This window comes from Arachis ipaensis, chromosome B7, assembly GCF_059453495.1.
Source record: "Arachis ipaensis isolate K30076 ecotype BB chromosome B7, ASM5945349v1, whole genome shotgun sequence".
NCBI classification, from domain to species: Eukaryota; Viridiplantae; Streptophyta; class Magnoliopsida; order Fabales; family Fabaceae; genus Arachis; species Arachis ipaensis.
The window spans coordinates 129481804-129500457 of NC_142442.1; the positions used below are offsets into that span (position 1 = coordinate 129481804).

An 18654-nucleotide genomic window follows, 5' to 3' on the forward strand; every position below is an offset into this window, starting at 1 on the left:
CAATTATCCAATCCAAAATGTAGTACTAGAACTATGTGACTATGAAGAACCCTGGAGGAGGTAGTAGTTTCTCTCCAAGATTCAAAACTAAAACTAAGAATGTGTGAATTGTGTCTTGAGTCCCCGCTGTCCCCTGACTCTAGTCTGTATTTTTGGGCCGAAAACTGGGTCCAAACTCAGCCCAAAATCTCCCCCAGCGTTTTCTGCACGTGGCGCATGTCACGCATACGCGTCAGGTACACGCACGCGTCGCTGTGCAAAGCTCCAATTCACGCGCACGCGCAGGTACGCGCATGCGTCGCTCCTCGCTGGTTATCTTCTTTAATTCTTGTGCTCCTTTCGTTTATGCAAGCTTCCTCTCCATCCTCTAAGCCATTCCTGCCCTATATAGCCTGAAAACACTTAACCCACGGATCACGGCATCGAATGGTATAAAGGGGGATTAAAAATACACAGTTTAAAGGCTTTAGGAAGCAAGTTTTTCAACCATAGAACCAAATTGGGAAGGAATTGTAAAAAAATCATGCAATTCACATGAATAAGTGTAGTAAAATCTGATAAAGACCACTCAATTCAACACAAGATAAACCATAAAATAGTGGTTTATCACAAAGATCTGATCTTACTAACATCCCAATCTCCTGAAACCTACAAGAAGCCATTCAGAGATATATTTGGATCACTTAACTCACTTACCTACGAAGCATATTGACTGAGACAGCCGGACTTAGGCACCCAATTGTGCTCCCAAAAATTGATTTTGGAACCATTTCCAACTCTCCAGATGGAGTTACGCTCCATATCTTTCCAGGTCGAACAGATATCTTTCGATATGTTAGATTCATTATTCTTTCTTCTAACAATGTGAGTGATATCGTTTCCACATTTGCACTTAGACCTCAAAACTCTTACCCATAAACAATCATTCTTAGTTGTTGAACCCCATCCCATCTTTATCATAAAGGCTCTAGAATTTTTCGATTTATTGACATTCCTCCAACTCAAGAGATAAGTCTTTCTTGCTTTACCAGTTTCACCCCAAAAAAAATTTCTTATAATTCAAATCAATCAAGTTACAAATAGATGAAAGAATCAAAATAATTTGTATAATATAAATAAGTAAAGAAGTTAGGACAAATTTTACCAAGGTTGCTCTGCCAGCAAGCAAAAAAGTTCTAGCTTTCCAACCATTTAGCCTTGCCTCCATTTTGTTGATGATCCCTTTGTAGGTACTCTCGGTCACCTTGGAGTGAAGCAAATGCACTCCAAGATACTTTTCTAAGTCATTAGTTCTGTAAAACTGTAGCACATCACTGATACTTTCCCTCACATTATGGTTGACATTATTGAAAAAATAAACACGGGTCTTTTTATTGCTAACTTTTTTACTCGAGCTATTGTAAAAGGCTTCCAGAACTTTCTTAATAATAGATGCTTGCTCCATACTATTTTTCACAAAGAGAATGATATTGTCCGTAGAGCATAAATGAGATAACTAGGGCCCGTCCCAACTTAGGCTTATCGGCTTCCACACATCCATATCAATAGCCATACTAATGAGTTGGGATAACCTTTTCATGCACAATACGAAAATATATGGAGATAATACCTCTGGAAGGAGAAAATTCATCAAGGGCCTCATCGTTCCATAGCACTCATATAAGTAGTGGAGATGCAATAAATAAATAAATAAATAAACTAATAAAGTGCTCAGGCATGCCAATATCCTTAAGAGTGTTTTCAATGAAGTTTCATTTAAGTCTGTCGTAAACTTTTTTCAAGTCAGATTTGATCACTATCCATCCCTTGTCACCTTTCTTACTTTTCATGGATTAGATAACCTCATGTATGATGATAATATTATCAAAATTCTGTCTCTCAGTCACAAAGATGCATTGAGTAGGTTGAATCAACTTTTCCATGATACTTCTGAGTTTTCTAGCCAGGATATTGGTAATAACTTTATATGAGACCTTACAAAGGCCAACAGGGCGCATCTATTTCAGGTTTGACATGGGCTCCACCTTAAGAATGAGAGTGATCAGCGCCTCATTGATATCTTTCACCTCTTGCGGGTTATAAAGACCTTCTGAACTAGCTAACATAAAACAGTACCAATGAGATCCTACTTATTCTAATAAAAATAACTTGAATTCCATCTTTTCCTGGTGTTTTGAGTGCCCCTGTGCTAAAAAAAAAGAATATTTAATTTCTGCAACAGAGGCATTCTCATCAATACTCTCTAACTCTTTATTACTCAAGCTGGGGAAGCCTTTGCTCAAAACAAAGGGTTAATCTGGCATGTCATTAGTGTATAGATTGGTGAAGAAAGAAGTAGCCATGAACTCTAAACTTGTACTTTCCGTAACTCAGTCCCCATTATCATCTTGGAGAGTTTCAATTCTATTCCTTCTTCTTTGCACTATAGTGGTGTCATGAAAATACTTGATATTTTTGTCTTTTAATTCAATCTAGTTATACCTAGATTTTTTATACCATAAAAGCTCCTCCTGCTCCAGAATAACTTCATATTCAAACCACAAATCTTTTTGTAGTTTTTCCAGAAAACAATTATTGCCATTGCTCAGGTTATTATTGATACCTTGAAGCCTTCTAAGAATCTTGGTCTTCTTTTTATTAATATCACCAAACACTTCAGAATTTAACGTTTTAAGAGAGATTTTTAAAATTCTAAACACAATTACTCTAAAAGTCTTGAACCATCGAGCTATTTGAGACCAAATTTTCAAGATCTGGGTAATTTAACCATGCTACTAGAAAATGAAAAGGACGTCTTCTTCTATTCGGGGCAATAGCAAGCGAGAGTTGTAGACAAAGGGAAGAATAATTGAATTTTAAGTAAGGAAGATATTTAACAGATGCTTCAAAAAAAATAATTTCCCAATCAATATCACTAAGGGCTCTATCAAGGTGTTCAAGAAAGTTACCTCTCCTCCTGGTAAAAGGAAAGCCAGAGTAATCCAAATCTAGAAGACCAACTTCCGAAACACAGTAGATAAAGTCAGGGAAAGCACCACTACTTTGTGGTATAGCTCCTCCTTTTCTTTCATAGCTATCTAAGATGGCATTGAAATCACCAATGGTGCACCAAGGAAGATCAACAGTATTACGAAGAGCACGAAGGTTCTCCCACAACGTCTTCTGCAATAGTCTCTAGGGGATCCCATAAATAGCCATTAGCATGCATGGCCTAGAATTCCTACCTTCAATCTTCAGATGAATAAACTGAATGTGTTGTTGAATAGCCTCCACTTTCTAGTGATAAGAATCCCACAAATACCAGATACCCCTTGAATGGCCCCTACCTTCCTCCACACAGTAACTATCAAAACTTATTTTATCTCTAATTCTCTTACCATGGTTCCCACTCATGTGGTTCTCTAGTAAAATGATCAGATGAGCTTCATAATCTCTCCTCAAATTCCTAATAAGAATGAAAAAATTTTTACCACCTACTCCTCTATTGTTTTAAATAATAATATTCATAATAACCTAACAAAGAAAAGGGGTCGAATAGACCAGCTACATTAAGCAGAGCATTTAGAACACACTTTGGGATTCGATTTGGATTGGTACAGAGAGACTTGCTCTGTTTGTTTATTACTTAGAGAGTGAACCCCTTTGGTGAGATCAGGTGGTTTTTTCAGCAGAATCACATCCATGCTCTTCCCCTTCACCTTTGCCGATTGAAGGGTCTTAATCAGTTGATCAGACATGAACTCATTCATCACAACGTTTTTTTTAAACAACGCATTCACTCTTTTTGTCATGTTGAACGCTTCCCTTTACTACTTCTCCAATTCCATCATACGCTCCAGCATCTCTCTTTCCATTGCTTCTAGGGGTGTCTGCGGATCGGATATGGCCAAAAATTCGATCTAATCCGCACAATTTTCATCGGATCGGATCGGATATGATATCCGCACATTTGCGGATCGGATCGGATATCGGATATCGGATATATCTGCATAATTAAACATTCTCTTTTTAATTGTATTTCTATGTAAAAGAATTTGATAAAAATATTTCTTTCATACTTTTAAACTTATTTATTTCTAAAATATTTTTAATCAAACTCTCTCTAAATAACAGAAATAAAATAATACAATATATGAATAATAATTACTAACTAAAACATACAAACAAGTAAATGTAATACCAAACATATATATATTTATTTATTTTTTAATTATTATAGTGCGGATCTGCGGATCGGATACGCGGATGTAGAGCAGATATCCGCGATCCGATCCGATCAATTTGCAGATCGGATCGTATCCACAATTTTGGATCGAATACGGATATTTACCGTGGATCTGCGGATAGGATCCGATCCATGGACACTCCTAATTGCTTCCATGTCAGGGTTCCTAGAGGAAGAGACCCTATTCTGCATAACTCTTGGAGTAACTTCAGAAATAATGGGGTACTTCTCCTGGGCTTTAGCTTTGGTCTTGAAGCCTTTTTGGGCAGAATGGGCCTAATTTTTACAGTAGGATTCTTTTTGTTAACTTGAGAATTTTTACCCTCCTAGTCTTAAAACCTTCCTTTTAACAAGATTGGACCTGCTTGGCCTCTCTTTAGCTTCTTTCGTCTCTGGGCCATTTTGAATAGTAACGTGAGAATTCTTCTCCTTGTAGGGCTCATTAGTATCCTCTTCAACGTTTAGAATATTAAACTTTGCCTTCCAATTCTAAAGTTTACCTTCTATCCTCCATCACATCTTTTGCAATAATGCGGTTATCTTTAGAATGATTATATTTCTCCAATTCTGGCGAAATTCTTTTATGTTTTCTTCGAACTAGCCTCCTATCCATAAGATAATGTCCGGCAATCATCTAAGGTCCTCGAAGAAGAACATAAAAATAATCCTTCTTATCTAAAAAATGTATCAAATAGTAGTCATGATCCATATCAATAATATTAATCCTACCTTTTTTAACCTAATCTCTATTGAGACATTACTCTATGAAATCCTGGTGCATTCTTTTGCCAAACACTTTGACGATGAGCACCGCTTTCCATGGTTTAGAGTTTACACCACTCGTTGAACTCCTCCTTAAAAACCAGGATGACCGGACATGGGTCGAAAGGCTTAGCTCCCTCAGAATGGCCACCTTCCTCCACATACCACCGATCGTCCGGATTAGGAGCATCTTCCTCCGTCTCATCTGAAAGAAAGGAAGCATCTTCCGTAGGAATTCCTGGTGTTGATAGCAATGAAGCTTTATACGAAATCTTTGTCTCTTCCTGAGCACTCGGTGGGTTCTCATCGACCACCTCCATGCTCTCCACATGTTGGTTAAGGTCCAATATTGAATGGTTTTTGACTTTCTTGGTACTTCATTACACCAAATTATCTTCTTGAGGCGAAATCCTAGCAGAGCTCCCTAGAGACATTTTTCCTATAATATTATATAAGAAAGGTTATACATACTCTCTAAAGTTTCTAACTGTAAGTTGTGAATTCAATTACTGATATGAACTAGGTTATGTTTCTTAGTTTATATCATTAAGGTGTAAATCTTTTTCGACTCTGTGCAGAATGAATACTAACATTTTATAGGTTAGTATTTAACTAGTAAGGCGTATATACAAAAACTAAGAGATGCGGCATGAATAATAGAAAATTGAAAAAAAAAAATTTAAAATTACCAAAGGCAATTATCATAGAAGACTTCAATCATAGTTCTTAGAAGAAATTTAAACTATTAAAAAGAGTCAAACATATATAATTAAATATATCAAATATACATGAGCAAGAGTGTACATATCTAAGCCAATGAGTAATAGCTCAAATGGCATAGTCTCTCCATACTCAATTAAGAGGTTGTGGGTTCGAGTCTCATATCTTTGGTAAAAAAAAAAAAGAGATTGTACATATCTAAGCCAATGAGTTATAACTCAAATGACATGGTCTCTCCATACTCACTTAAGAGGTTGCGGGTTTGAGTCTTCCATCTTTAGTATAAAAATAAAAAAATGTACATATCTACATATCATAATAATTTTTATCAAGGTCCAAATGCAACAATTGCATATCAAGTTTCGGAAGCAAAAATAACTCATTGAAAGATGAATTTAGCAACATCAGATCAGATACAAGGAGGCGAATAATACGACTTGAAGCATGCGATTTAAATAGAAGGGGAAGCTGACACTTAACATGCAAGTGGTGCAGAGACCACTACCAAAGCCGCCGAACTTTTGGAGACAACGATGATGTGGAGAGTCGTGATTTGGCCGGAAAGACAAAATGTGTGCAAAGATTAGAGCCTCGGACAGACGTCGTCACCTATCCAAGATCAAAATTGTCTTCAAGATTGGCGAGGTTGTTTCAACTCTATCCACCACTCTTGACGGGTATCGTCTTCAAGATCCGTGAGGCAGCTACAACACTATACGTCAAAAGCGCTGGTCAACCAACAGAGGAAGCTGGCCACCTGAGATTCTGAGAACGAAGCAATAATGATAATGACTGCGGAACAAGTGCAACTAGCTGCAGATCACGACTAGCAACAGGAGGGAATGAAAGCTTGAAAAATAGACTAGAAAGACACAGTGCGACCAAAAAGAAAGAGGCCCTTTGAATTCAGGGATTTAGGATGGGGTGTGTGTCCAAATTGAATAACTATATCATGAAATGCTATTATGGAGATATATAGAAAATATTTTAAAAACAAATTTATACACCAACTCTTCTACATAGAAGCAAATTCATCTCATTGGCCTCGTCAATTAGACAAGTAGACAACTTTTTCAGTCTCTATTTAGCTTTCCTTTGACCAAGCAGTTTCCACCCCCGGCGACCAACTCTCAATAGATTGCAACTACGATTGTACTAATCCATAAACCCTTACACCCTAATCTGATACACATGCTACTTTAAAAGAGCTTGCTGAAAAGAATAAAAACGGATCATGACGGGTGAAAATTGGTACTTCGTTCATCTAACTCTAGTAGGAAGCAATGGCAATGTGGACTGGATTAAACTGCTCATCTTGCCTCTCAAGCTTCCAACAGTGTTCTTCAGTGTTATACATGTCTTGTCAACAGGGATCTCATTGACCTGTAGCAAGTGCAACTGCCTTTCCAGATACCTATCGAGACTGGCCTCTGCAATGTTAATGAGACTCAGCGACTCATTAGTGTGCATGAATTTTGTGACAAGAAATCCAGCTAGAACATGCTGATCAGCTTTCACAAGTTCTGATATGAACATAGGGAAAAGGGTCGTTCTGAAAAGCAGCAATGGATTCTCAGCGTCTTCACTAGTGTTGATTCTTTTACCTGATACCAAAGCTTGTTGACATTGATTGGATAAGTTTCCAATCAAATAGCAGATATAAGAGAAACTTTTACCATAGGTGGAGTCGCTGGAGATAGTAGTGAGAAGCCCAGATGAGAGAACGAGAATTAGTAACTCAACATTCCTAATCATTAAAGCAGGGATGCTTTGACGCAAGTTATCCTCAATTGCAACCAGACACTGTAAGTGTAATGCTTTGTAAGGCAGCAACAATGTCATCTTCAAAGCCGCAAAGCAATCGATGCCGAGTGCTATCTGGCTTAAGCTCCTGCCATCATCTTCATCAAGTAACGTAACATTCGGTTTTGATAATGATTGATCAATCAGTCTCAGCACATCACTAAACCTTGATACGCTTATGAGCTTTTTAAATATTTCTGTCCAACACACATGTAACGGATGAACAGAAGCAGAGTCCCCTTTCTTTACTTTCTCGGTGTTTTCCACTTCCTCAAGACTTTCCCATCCCTCGTCCCAATCATCATTGTTCCAGTCATTCCCACCTTCAGATGCTTCAGCAGCATTTTCTCTTTGTCGATCTTTCACTGTTGTGAACAGTCCATCCCACTCTTCCAAAATAGCTATCAGAGCATCAAAGTGGGAATCATTACTCGCTTCTCCAAAGAACTTCAGAAAGCAAGAAACAGCCGAGTCTACATTCAATAGGTCGTCTGCGGTGATTTCTATGCTAGGAGAGATCGATGCTACAAGCTGAGATGATTTTAGAGCAACCAGAGTATTTGTAAACCTATTAGAAGAATCTTTGTTATCCAGCAACTGCTTGTTGACATCAGTCTCACTCTTGCTGCCAGCAAAAAGCAACTCATTCCATTCTTCCCACGGTTGGACATTGGCTTCCATTTCAGCTGAGAAACCCTTTATACTTTTACCTGATATATATTGCATAAGCTCTAACACATAAACTCTGATGGAGCTTGGCAACTGTAAATTGTCGGAGAACTGTACCATTCTTTCCCAAATTACACGTCTAACACATTGCATGACTTTTACATCACTTTCAAACTTGCTTAAAGATGACAATATATGAAACAGGTTCCGGTTCTCATGGGATCCATTGACTAATTCCTGCAGAACAGCTTCCAGAATATCCAAATAGAAATGAGGAAGATCTTGGGAACCTTGGCCAGAATCAGAAGCTAAACCTGATTCTGACGATGCAACAGAAAAAACCTCAGCAACGGCCCCATACCCACAGCCAGAAAAAATCATAGCTTTGCAGAAATTATAAATTTCTAAAGTAGACTCGCCACTCAAACCACACTGGACATAGCCATAAATACTTCCCCATCCCTGACTTGGTGAGATTATATCCTCCATCACCAATTTCATAAAAGCTTTCAGACAACTTATTAAACACACTGGATTGAAGCAAACAGTTTCTCCTGAGCTTTCCTCCAATGCAACTTCTTTCATATCATCTGCCAGTCTCATCCAGAAGTCTAGAAGAACAATAAGACAGTCTTGCCATGTTGAATTGTCTGGTATGAATCCATAAGAACTGTAAAGAGGAATGATTATAGTGAAGTACTTCTTCATGATCCCCAAAGCATCAGACTGACTCAAAAGTCTAATGTATGATCGGCATGAACCATAGCTGTGCTCAAGCTTACTTATGAAGCTTTGAAGGTACTCAGGCGTTCTGCCACTAGATTCATTTGCAGCTTTGCTCTCCAAATCACTGAGCAAATGCAGGATGTAATGCTTGTAGACATCCTGCCATGACATGAATCCCTCGGGCAATGAATCGCCGTAAATATTTGCAAGAGTCTGTACCATTTTTGACAAAGCTGACAAGCTACTGTCGTCTATACATGCATAAACTTCCTCACTAAAACACTCAAAATTCAAACCATGTAAACCAGCTATATTTTTGAAGTTAAGATTGTTAACAAATGATACACGTTTGCACTCTTGCTCAATGACTCTGTAATAATGAGCAAACCTTAAATCAGAATTTTGATGATCATGATATGCCATTGGTGATGAATCTTTGGTGCTTTCCAGCTGCAAGTAGCACTCTGCCAACAGGCCATACACATAAGCAAGCCGGAGTTTGTTGCACCCATCAATTGCTGGGTATACAATTGATGAAATGGTTTCAATGGTATTGGCTCCATTGTCAACTACTTTTCCTTTACAATCTGCAATTTCAGCTGTAATATCATCATTTGTCCAAACATCAGAAACAAGGACAGCACTTAAGTATTGCAATAGCACCTGCAATTAACAAAGAAATAATGAGATTATCAACTGATCATTCAGACAATATCTTATATAAAAAAGACATCCCGGTGCACAAGTATTCCGCATTGACGCAGGGTCCAGGAAAGGGCCGCACTCAAAAGGTGTAATGTATGCAGCCTAACTTGATAATTACATCATTGGCTATTTCCACACCTTCAACCCGTGACCTTGAGATCACATGGAGACAACTCAACCGTTGCTCCAAGGCTCCCCTTCAGACAATTTCTTATATATATATAAGTTGATCTAAAGGCGGAAGCAATTAAACTTAGGCCCCAAAACAACTTTTATACAAGACCCCCCTTCATGTGAAGGCTTGTTAAAACATAGGTGTAATAAAGATAATGGTTTCATACTTTCATCGTAATAAAGACATATTTCCTTATGATACATATTTCAGGATATTCTAGCAAATCCTCATACCTCAGTACTCTTTAAGCCATAAGTATCAGCCAATTTTAAAATGTCCTTCAGAATGTGCTTTTTCTCCATTTTTACTGACTCAATGAGATTAAGAACTACATTCTCAATATAAATGGAATCCCCAGACAGAAAACGCTCTGTTTCAACCCCAGGAATTATCTTTTGTAGTGCTCTGGAATGATCAGTCAGACGCTTTTGCTCTTCTAGTTTCAGTTTCCACTCTCTCCAAAATGAGGACTGTACCTTGCCAAGCTTATCTATTTCATCTGAAAGTAGAATAAAATATAAGTTGGAATGATGTATTTGCTACAAATACCAATTGCCACAGCAGAAATAAATGAACGGGGAAGAATTAAGTTCATAACCAATGCAAGCATGATAAACTTACCAGAAGTGGGTGATGCATGCTTTTCCTTAAACCTCATCTTCAATAGCTCCTTCCTCTGAATAGGATCAGTCCCTATTCCAGAATTGTGTAATAAGCTGTAAGCCATCCCAACATTCATGATGCTACAAACTTGCTGGTAATCTTTTCGTATTTTGAGCTGTTCTTCTATAATTTCCACTCCATTGAAAGCATCAAAAAGATTCAAAAGATAAGAACACCCAATTATATCTTCTTCTTCAGTAACTGGTTGCTCCATAACTGATTTTGCTAGAGAAGCAATCAGATTGTCTCTAGGGGAAAATTCATTTCTAGCCAACCAGGACAAAATGATCACCACAGCCTGTGTTCTGATGTTCAAATACTGCTTCCCAGTTATGAATTTTGTATCATGTTCTCCTTTCTTACTCAAGTCAAGCAACCAAGGGAGTTGTGAAGCAGCAAAAGACAGAACTTTTACATTTTCAGTCAAGGACGATGCCCAATCTGCTTGATCACCAATAGCTAAGCTTTTAGCAACAGCAGAAAGCTCTTCTTTAATTTTCTCAAGATGAACATCCTGATTGTTGGTATTCATGTCATTAGACGCTTGAAAGCAAATATTTTGAATGCTTTGTTTGGGAAGTGAGTTAAAAGACGAACCCTGTAATGAAAATCTTGAAGAATTTGTCCCTGTCGAAATCATTAATGTTTCACACTGGCCTTGCAAATCCAAGTCTTTCCATGCATGGAGAAGCTCCCCAATGGATTCCTCATCACAGTAGCTCAAAGCAAAGCCTAAAAGTTGCTTTCTAGAGTCTACATCCATATTTTCAAGAGCAGGACCTCTTGCAATTGCAGCACATAAATCCCATACGTAACCATGCCCCTTGCGGGCCAAAACAAGACAAAGATCAAATGCCAATTGCAAATCACCTGAAACTGCAGCTTCTCTAGCAATAGCTTCCTCAACAGCTGCTATTTCATCTGCAGACCTCAGGCCAAGAAGTCTAGCAACTTCAATAAGTTCATCAACATGAAAATATGCTCCAGTTGGACTTGTGATTGCCATTTTCACAATCTCCATAGGATCCTTTATTTGCCTGAACTGCATGGGCAGAATGTTCACCCCAAGGTTGGGAAGCTTAACTGTAAGTGCATCAATAATATCTGCCTCTGCCTTGACATTTGCACTATTTGGATATAGGTTAAGGCATTCTCTAGCATTCCAGATCTGGAACAATTTACAGCACCGTAATTAACCAATTCATGCAGTTGAGATCATGTAACAAAAAAAAAAAAAAATGCATAGTTCCATCTATTATCCCATTTATGGCTTCAATAGCATGCTTTGCATTGGGAACAAGTCTCAGACATTAGATGTTAGAATTACTATGTTGTAATAGAAAATCTTACTTCTGAACAAGAAAGACTTGAAGCTGAGAAAAAGTAATCCCTAGCTGCTTGAATGACAAGGCTTTCTGCCTTCTCCGATGCCAAAGAAACTGAACTCGTACCCTTCAAGTAATTTCTTGCAAGAGAGAACTTCCCAGCTTTGAGCAGCCCTCTGCAAAATTCAACCAAAATATACTCCAGGTCCAGGAAAGGAAATGCTTTTTCCCTCAAGTATTGCATATCACGCCACATAGTGGCCCATTCACTATCAGATCGGCTAGGTTGACGGCGAATAAATTTAGATAGAATAAGGCGAATGATCTGTTTGACACCCTTCTCATCTGATTCAGCCTCCACAAAAAAGTTTAATGGCTTTGGGACCTGTATCGATACAAAAGACAACACAATAAAATAAGTACATAACATATGGCTAAAACAATATATTGAACTTTATAACCATGTTGCCAAATAGTTAAGTGGCAAAAACAGTACCAAGCAACAATTTCGTAATCCGGACCATGTTGACATACACATTTCCATTGACATACAAATAACCATAAAGTATGCCAGTTTGGAGTTACATAGCGAGAAAGGAGAAACTACCAACCTGGTAGAATGCCAAGAGTCTCCCAGCTTCAATATGACCTTCAGCAAGTCTAAGTCTTCTCTCAAGGTTCTCTATTTGAATTGTAGTACCTGCGCAAGAATACATATTTTAATGTAACCAATGATTAATATTAGATACCAAATCATATCTGCAAGAATTCACTCAATGGCACATACTAGCACAGGCACATATAGATATAAGATATGAATAGAAATGTCTTGGAACTTGGTAAGTTTTGGGATCCAAAGGATAAGTACCCAGCTTAAGAACACAATGATATCACAATCAAATATAAACTAAAAGGAGGCCATGGTACATAATGGTTTATAGGAGGACAAATTTTGTTGACACTGAAAGATATTGGATGCACATGTGTCAGTCGGTACTCACTGGTTGATAGAAGATACATGGCATAGGACCATGGAAGGCAATCAATTAAGCAAAACCATGTAAATAATGTTTTATCAAAATTTGAAAAATAGTGAAATTTTGATTTCAAGATAATTGTCGGAATATAAGTCTTTAGATTTCCCAAGAAGCCATTAGATAGCTCTTAACAACAGCCAAATCATGGACTCAAACGAAGGTGTTAAATGATGGCAAGCAGGTGTGATAGATGTACTAGCAGAAAAATGAACAAATATAGTAACAAAAAAAAAGTGGTTAACAACATTTACGAAGGGGAAAATTGATTAACCGAATAGAGTTAATTAACTACAGTCTGGTAGTTGTGTCAAACTGTAAATATATCACCAGCAACCCCAAGTATATGTTTGCCCCTTTGATATTTTTATTTAATTATTCTAGTGAAACCCTAAGAAATATTGAGTATAAATGAGCAAAATTATAGAGCTAATTACCATTATGATATTAGAACCAAACTCACCATGTAGCGGAGGTAATTTAGATAGAATGGATGCCATTGTACTCCACCTATCTGTAACTGTGGACAAATATATGCATTGCAAAGCACAGTCAATAGCTTCAACATCACTTTTGAAATAGGCATTACTTTGGAAGTTTCTGCACCCTTCCTCAATAACCACCAAGCATATGTTCAATTTATTCACCAAAGCAGTTTCTGTCAACCATCTCACCAGAAATGATTTCTCTATATTTTGATTTGCAGAATCAAGAAGACTAATATCTCCGCTTAGAGATACCATGTGAAGCTTTCCATGCATAAAAGGAATAGCTCTATTGCGTAGTCTTTCATTTACATTCTCCTCTTTGACTCCCTTAAGCATAAATTTAAATTTATCATAGTCCGACAACTCTCCCCACTTGGCAAGACTCATATTGGAGCTTGTTTCGCCATCACTGTCATCAGAATAAATAATTTGATACAAGTATAGGACATCCTGATGGAATTGCTGCAACTCAGATAAACCTTTGTGAAGAGCAAACTCAAGAAAGCTTAAACAATTATCCAGCTGCCCACTGAAATCATCCATGAATCTAGCTCTTGTTTTATACCAATTGGTGAGCTCATCAATGGATGGCCAAAAAGTTCCAAGAAAATGTTTAACAAGTGGTTCAGTTTTGACTTGGATTTGAATGTCATGGCTTTCAACTGATGTGTTAATGAAACAAACCATCTTCTCACATTCAACCCAATCATCTTTCCTCACTGCAACACCAGCAGGAGGAGATCTCCCAGGAAGAAGCTGCACATATGTTTCGGCAGGAACTGTTTCTGGGATGGCAGATAAAATTTCCAACATAAATGGAGATAAAGAATATGGATGACGCTTAAACAGCAAATTTAAGGCACCAATTTTTCCGCTTTCAGCCAGTGCTACAGCAGCTTCGCTAATAGGCATAACACGAAACTTGCCATATTCCTGCACAGAAAACCTGCAGAAAACTGTGTCAATGAACTTTGGGTCAGTGGAAACCATCAGAATTATTGAACAATCACAAAACTTAAACATCCTATTGTTTGTGATTGTGGTGATCAGTAATTACATAATGCTTGTGCTCAAATATGTTTTTTTTTTTGGGAGGGGGAGGGGAGTCTAATTTAACAAAATTGACTTCTATTACTTTTAGCATACCTTCCCATGTTTACTCCGAGAAATGTTTCTAACCTATCTCTAAATTGCAAAATTCGAAGTCTGGCCAAACGAGCATTCCATACTAGAGTAGAAGTATGATCATCTACTTCTGAGAATCTATAATGGTCAGTGATGTGGAGACCATAATCCAGTAAAGCTTTCACAGCATCTTCTGTAGGTCCAATTCTATCAACACATTCGGAAAGTACAAACTCTCTATCCTTAATACTTGACAAATATTTATTTATTTCATTTAATCCTTGACTAGAATTCAACCATTGTGACTTCAGAACTTCATCTTTATCCAGTCCATGACTATCAGCGAAATCCAGAGCATCATGATATCTTTTCTTGCTAATCAATATACTGTACATTTCAGGGACAGATTTCTCAGAAAAAGTAACAAGGCACCAGAGCAACCTAGAAAAGTGAAACTGATTAAGCCTATCTTCAGTGATCCACTCTATATGTTGTAACTCATCTGTTGATCCAACATCAGAAGGATTAGATCTTTCTTGAGATGACGGAGTTGCTAACAGAAAAAGACATCCCTTGTATTTTGGTGCACCTTCTACAACAGGCAAAAAGTATGCAGGACCCTCTTCCTGAACTTTTGAACCATTTAGGATGTCAATCAATGAAACAACACCATTCCTTTCTACAACAGCAAGGATATGGTCACTCCACCACATAAAATCCATAAGTCCCACAGAGGACCTACTCCCTCCAACTGATAAATTATCAAACATTGATGAATCGTCTAGCTCCCCCAAGCAAAGCCGAGATAGCGTGAAGCCTTCTCTGTCCAACTTAAAAATATGCAAGCACCCTGTCAAATCCAGTGTAGTAATGAATGTACCTTGTGGTGAGATTAGCACCTTTGGATATGTTAGTTGACCTCTGTAATCTTTTGGTTTTACATATAATCCCTTAAACTGCAAAGAGGACAACTGCTCCAGTTCTCTACTTGAATTTGTATGCCAAAGAGAAAGATGGCAAGACCCTAGAGATAAATGCATAACTAATTAGTGAAGAACTTTGTCAAACACCAGTTGCAGATCAAGACATGTAAAAAAATAATAATTCAATTGCCTCTTCTCCATTTCCAATAACTTGTGTTACTAGAAAAGAAATAGTACTAGGATATCAACAAACTCAAGATAAGAGGATAAGGCATACAAAGTTCAGTGATAAATTAATTCATTTTTGTGACCCAGAAAAAAAAAGGGGGGATTTCAAAGGCATGAAATCAATGAAATTGATTACCAAAAATAAAAAAATAATAATAATTTGAAATTTAAAATAAAACCATACGACTGAGTACTTAAGAATACATTGGCCTTCACCTTTACAAACATGTGTGATATAACACATATTTTACTGCATATATGTTGAAAAAAGGAGGGAGGCGAATAAAACAAAAAATTCGCTTTTCTTACGTTCAAAGGATCAAAATAAGAACTATATATTTTTTTTCCAAAAAATTGAAAGAAAGGATATCAAATATATACAGAGAAGACAACAACAATATGTAGTTTAATCATAAAAAGCTTATTTAAACCAAAAACAGAGAAAGGAAGTGAGTTTAATGCAGCTTTTAAACAATTGAACCAAAAGGTAATTTTTAGCACACAAATGTTTGTAACCCAGAGAAACTTTATTCAGATTTCAGAAGTATGTATTAAATGTCCTTTTCTTAGCTTTATTTCAATTGTTAAGAAAGAAAGACTGAAACCAATCAGGTGAAAAGTTTGCTTATGGAATTAATAAAAGTGATAGCCAAAATTCATCTATTTAAATAGTATAATGTATTTCTTAAAACACAACAAATCATATATAACAGAAAATAACCAAAATCGTACCAGAGTTCTTGTGAACAGCCACCAAAAAGTTAAGTTCATGATGACGGTCAAAGCAGAAAATATTGCTGCAGAGATTTTTCCTGTGATAAGAAGTATAATTGGGAAAGGTATATCCACTTTGTCCATAACTGAGCTCAATTTGTTGAAGTGAACCATCAGATGTAATGACAGAGAACCTACATCAAAAGAGAGAGCAAAAAATGTTCATATTGGCTTTCCATTGGCTTATTTAGTTCCCAACATTACCCGAGAAAGTGTTCAAGTAGTCATACTTCAATTTTTCTACAGAATATTAAAAGCAAGGAACACAGAAATGTTGAACTTACATGTAAGACTTGTGCTCATCTGACTCATTTTCAAAAGATAGGCCAACAATTGGTGAAGATATTTTCAAATGCTTCTTCACAATTTCAGCTATTACTTCACCATTGAATTTGATAAAATATAGCGTATCAGTATCATCAGCAACCCCAAGAATGTCATCATCTTCAGACCACACTCCCATACTAAATGTACCAAGGCTGCGACCTAACAACCCAAATCCATATCAGAAGCAAGTTTATAAAGACAACAGACAAGTAATCAGGTATAAGTTAATTTCTAACATCCTTTATCCAGGAGGAAGGAATTCATTAAAAAATGAATAAACATATCCAGAAACGCTATCAAGGCATAAAGCTAATGGAAACACTACACAGTCTACACAAACTCAAGATTTGGATAAAATCCTTCATTGACACAAGCAAGAGTTCATCCATTTTTCTAGAACTTGCCATCTGTTTTTTTATGACTGTCATCCATCTCTTAGGAAGAACCTCAGGGGTGCTGCCATCCATTATTTGCATGTAAAAAATCAACATATATTACAGAAAAATAGCATTATGTAATTTATATTGGCAGAGAGATAAATGCTGCTAGTCACTTCCTAACAAAATTCTATAGGACTATCATGGCATTACAAAAGGTACAAATCCCAGATTTTGCGTGTTATTACCTATGACCTCTCAAAATATATGCCTTGGTCCTCTCCCCTTATATCACCAATGCATAACTTAAACATTGTTAATTACTATAGAAGCCTCATCATTCCATCACCTACAAAATTTTTTATATACATAAAGTTCACGTACATCTACAACAAAATTTTCTAAGCTGAAATCACACAACACGATCAAAGAAACTAATAATATCCGCCAACAAACACTCCAAAAGAGCACAATAGTTTAGAGGAGAATAAAGATAATTACCGGCGAAAATGCCGCAAGGCACTTGATAATCATCGTCTTTACTGAGAACCGTTATCCGGTTCCCGGCGGCGACCGCAACGTGTTTGGCGGTAGGGGAAACAAACAGCGACACCAATCTCCTGAGCTTCTTCGGCTGATTATACTCCGTCCACTTCTCCTTCAGCTGACTCACACCTTATAACACAAAACCACCGCCAAATAACCGTAAATAGAGATTCAGCAAGCCAAAAACGAACCAGAACTAAAGCCGTTAGGTGATTCGAGGGGAAAAATGCAGAAACGTACCTCGAACCGAAAGCAAAGAGCGGAAGCTCCCTGCAGAGCCATCATTGGCCTGAAAATTGGAGAAATGGAATGAATTGAGATGATCCAGAAGATTAGAGCATAAATCGGTAGAGAAAAGAAGAGATCTTCGTCACCTGGCGTTGCGGAGGGTAATTTGGAATTTGCAGTGTAGTAGTAGTAGAAGAAGAAGACGGTGATGTGGAAGAAGAAGCGTGGCGTCGCGTCTCGTAAAGCGGGAACTCCATGTGGAAAGTTTTGCAGCAGCAACTGTGCCTTAGAAACTGCACCGCATTCGAGCGTGTGTGTACTGCGTCGGCGCGTAGCTACCAATATTGTATAGATTTGTGTGTTCCCCAGAGAGAGGGAGAAGACGACGCAGAAAATGGCTTCAGCTTCAGTTCTTCCTCGCCTTGGTCCCCAAAAAACAAAAAAAAAAAATTAAATATTTTTTGAAAAATATCTCGAGATTGAAATAACATTTTTTAGGTTTTTAAATACAAATTCAATTCGATCAAGTGCTTTTTTTATAAGATAAATTATCAAAATGAAAGTCAAACATTCATGTTATTCTTAAAAAAATAATTTTTAACAGATAAATATAACAAATAAATTTTTGAAAAATCTAAAAAAATAAATATTAAATATATATTTTAAAAATTAAATTTTGGTATATTTTTATAAATATGATTAGAAAAATAAAGTTAATATAATTTCAATTCGATCGAGCGTATTTTTTTATAGGATAAATTGTTAAAATAGTAGTCGAATATTCATGTAATTGTTAAAATTAATTTTAAAAGATATAAATAATAACTAAAA

The 18654-nt window shown here is 37.0% G+C and overlaps 1 protein-coding gene across 1 annotated transcript; it reads right to left on the minus strand.

The window, feature by feature from the left end:
• Positions 1 to 6655: 6655 nt before the first annotated feature.
• On the minus strand, positions 6656 to 18299 carry LOC107605869 (neuroblastoma-amplified sequence protein). Its single transcript, XM_016307795.3, has 12 exons — positions 17970 to 18299; positions 17836 to 17884; positions 17551 to 17724; positions 16630 to 16831; positions 16304 to 16479; positions 14442 to 15444; positions 13271 to 14241; positions 12385 to 12473; positions 11799 to 12158; positions 10407 to 11616; positions 10019 to 10284; positions 6656 to 9568 (listed from the first exon to the last, which is right to left on the minus strand). Exons 1-12 carry the CDS (start codon positions 18078 to 18080, stop codon positions 6968 to 6970), a joined length of 7212 nt encoding a protein of 2403 aa, XP_016163281.1. The 5' UTR covers positions 18081 to 18299; the 3' UTR covers positions 6656 to 6967.
• Positions 18300 to 18654: the final 355 nt, after the last annotated feature.